Consider the following 2,500-nt stretch of genomic DNA (forward strand, 5'->3'; position numbering starts at 1 on the left):
TTCGTCAACTTTATAAATACGCAGGGCAAACTCTCCCGACGACGGCAGGTTTATGATGAAGTCAATTTCACTTTTCCGCACCATCATCTTACAATATTGTTGCAAGTCTTCGCTTTCACTTCCTGTGCTTTCTATTTCATGACTAAAACATACCCGATTTAATTCTTTACATCATGAGAATCGTAGAAACAACACAAGTTTAAACTATGGTACAAGAAATCTTAACACTATGATTAACAGGTTATGTTTCAGAAAGAATACACGTTTACAAAATGAAACGTGTTAAATTTCATAAAAGCCTGATGAGGAACATTAAACTTTGTTAAACAAAGTTGCGGTTGTTTGTATTGTAGAAACCAGATAGATTAACATTTATGTAACGCTCATACATGACCTGTTCATTTGGACCCCCCCCCCCCACACCACACACACACAAAACCCACCCCACCCAAAAAACAACAATACAAACAAAAAGCCCAACAACATAAAAGGTTGATTAAGTACATAAAGGCTATATTTTAACCTGCTTATATGTGTACAAGTTTTGGCCCTACTCATAGTTCATATTTCATTAAAGAAAATAGTTCTTTAAACATATAAACACCTTCATTGTCTCAACAAAATGTTTTACTAAATACATTAATTGAAAATTGTAGTTCCATACCTTAATAATACCTTCTCGTTTGTCAGAAATTTAATGATATGTTCTTCGTTTGGTTTATAGAATACAATACCGCCGTCATGTGATGGAGACAATAGACCCGCCTCCTCACTTCCGGTTGATGGACCGTACCCAATTTCTTTAGGCACCGCTGGTGTTGCGACATAGTCCACGAGAGATTCTCCGCAGACAATTTTAAAATCGCCTGTAAAATAAAAATTTCATGGTTTCATCAGATTAAATGGCTGAAATTTGAGATAATGTTTTAATAACGGTGTGTCCATTTCCATGACATGTGATAAAATATTAAAGGCACATCATGCCCCAGAATCTTGTACTAATCTTTTGCATCTTTGGAAAGAGCAAACTTGAGTTCTATGAAGTTTATATTGCAGTTTTGGAGCATGTTAGATACTGGTTACCTTAAGAAAGTAGTGCTTAATTTGAAATGATAATATCATAATCATAAAAGTTGCAAAATGTAAACAATATGGTATTTTGTGACTTCAATACAAAATACTGTTTCACTATATTTGTACTAATTGCTAGTATGCAAAAGGAGAAAAAAATGTGCCAGGTAACTGGCCAATTAATGAGTAAGTTTTTGGAAACTTTATAAGTGTACCTAAAAATAAAAAGCTTTTGAAAAAAAAAAAATAATAAAGCAATATGGGGGGTGGGTGTATAATGGGCCTTTGATATGGCCTTTGATATAAAGTGTCGACGACAAAGCTAATATTTAGTTATTTAAAGGGGATCAGTTTGCCTAAACAAGAACGACAGTTCTACATTTCTGAAGTTGTACATTAAAAAAATCATTAGAATTAATAACCAGTCTGTCTTACCTATCCAAAAGAACCAGTCTTCTAATTTAGCAAACAGTGCTACTTTAAAGGTCCCAGCAACCGGGAACTTTATCTGTATATTCCAAGTGTCCTCATTACGGCCGCACACCACTAAATCTCCCCATTCTTCTTTCTTCTCAAAATCAGGATCATTTGAGTACAGCTCATACATTAACTCTAAATCATTCACGTTTTCTTGTTGACACTGCATCTTTATATTACACCTCCCACCTTCTGACAACAAAACTGACTTGTGTTCACTAACAAGTTGCATTTTAGAAGAGAAGAAAGCCGGACGAAGAAAGGGTGACTTTAGGAAGGCTTTGTAATGAGTTTTCGTCTCAGTTAATTGCCAATTACTCATTGAATCATCGGGAAGACAAAAATATAAAAAGTCTGAAGGCTTCGGAGCGAAAAAGAATGTATTTAACACGACACCGGGTTTTTGTTCCTGCTGTACGACAGAGGTCTCTATTTGTGTCCAGTTATCTTTACACGTCTGTGTGGAAAGTGGGGTACACATTAGATATGGATGCACGAGTTGCCAACTTCCGTCCACGTGTACGGCGTTCCATGTGCATTTAGAATTGCTGACGTCATCTTCTCCAACTTGATGGCAGTGTGACTTGTATATTCCTTTTATGATTACACAAGGTATGTCTATGGCCCTGTGATATAAACGAATTATGACACAAAATGAATTGACCATGAAAGTCTAAACTATTGTTTACATATTTTAACTAAATTTTAGAAAATACATGTATGTTATTGTGTTTACATAGGGTTTTGTACATAACTACTCATTAAATGGAGTAAAAAAAAAAAAAAAAATGAAAAAAAAAAACAAAAAAAAAACGTAATGATTTGTACAGTCGAGTAAAACACTGTCAAAAACTTTGCCTGTTTTGTATAGATCAGTTTACTAGTATATGATTTTTCATCTTGATTAAAACATGACTATATGTGGTTTGAATTGCCATTATGTAAATTTGCA

The 2,500-nt window shown here is 34.4% G+C and overlaps 1 protein-coding gene across 1 annotated transcript in view; it reads right to left on the minus strand.

Moving 5' to 3' along the window:
- Positions 1–9: 9 nt before the first annotated feature.
- LOC132747193 (hillarin-like) overlaps positions 10–2,500 on the minus strand; it is a gene marked incomplete at its 3' end in the record, with an annotated part of 10,171 nt that continues 7,680 nt past the window's right edge. The window contains exons 5-7 of the mRNA XM_060736524.1: positions 1,507–2,174; positions 665–866; positions 10–142 (exon numbers count right to left, since the gene is read on the minus strand). Coding sequence (XP_060592507.1) covers positions 10–142; positions 665–866; positions 1,507–2,174 — 1,003 coding nt within the window. The remainder of the gene's footprint in view (positions 143–664; positions 867–1,506; positions 2,175–2,500) is intronic.

The sequence above is a fragment of the Ruditapes philippinarum genome, unplaced genomic scaffold (assembly GCF_026571515.1).
Source record: "Ruditapes philippinarum isolate M1 unplaced genomic scaffold, ASM2657151v2 ctg6540_1_1_1_1, whole genome shotgun sequence".
NCBI lineage: Eukaryota > Metazoa > Mollusca > Bivalvia > Venerida > Veneridae > Ruditapes > Ruditapes philippinarum.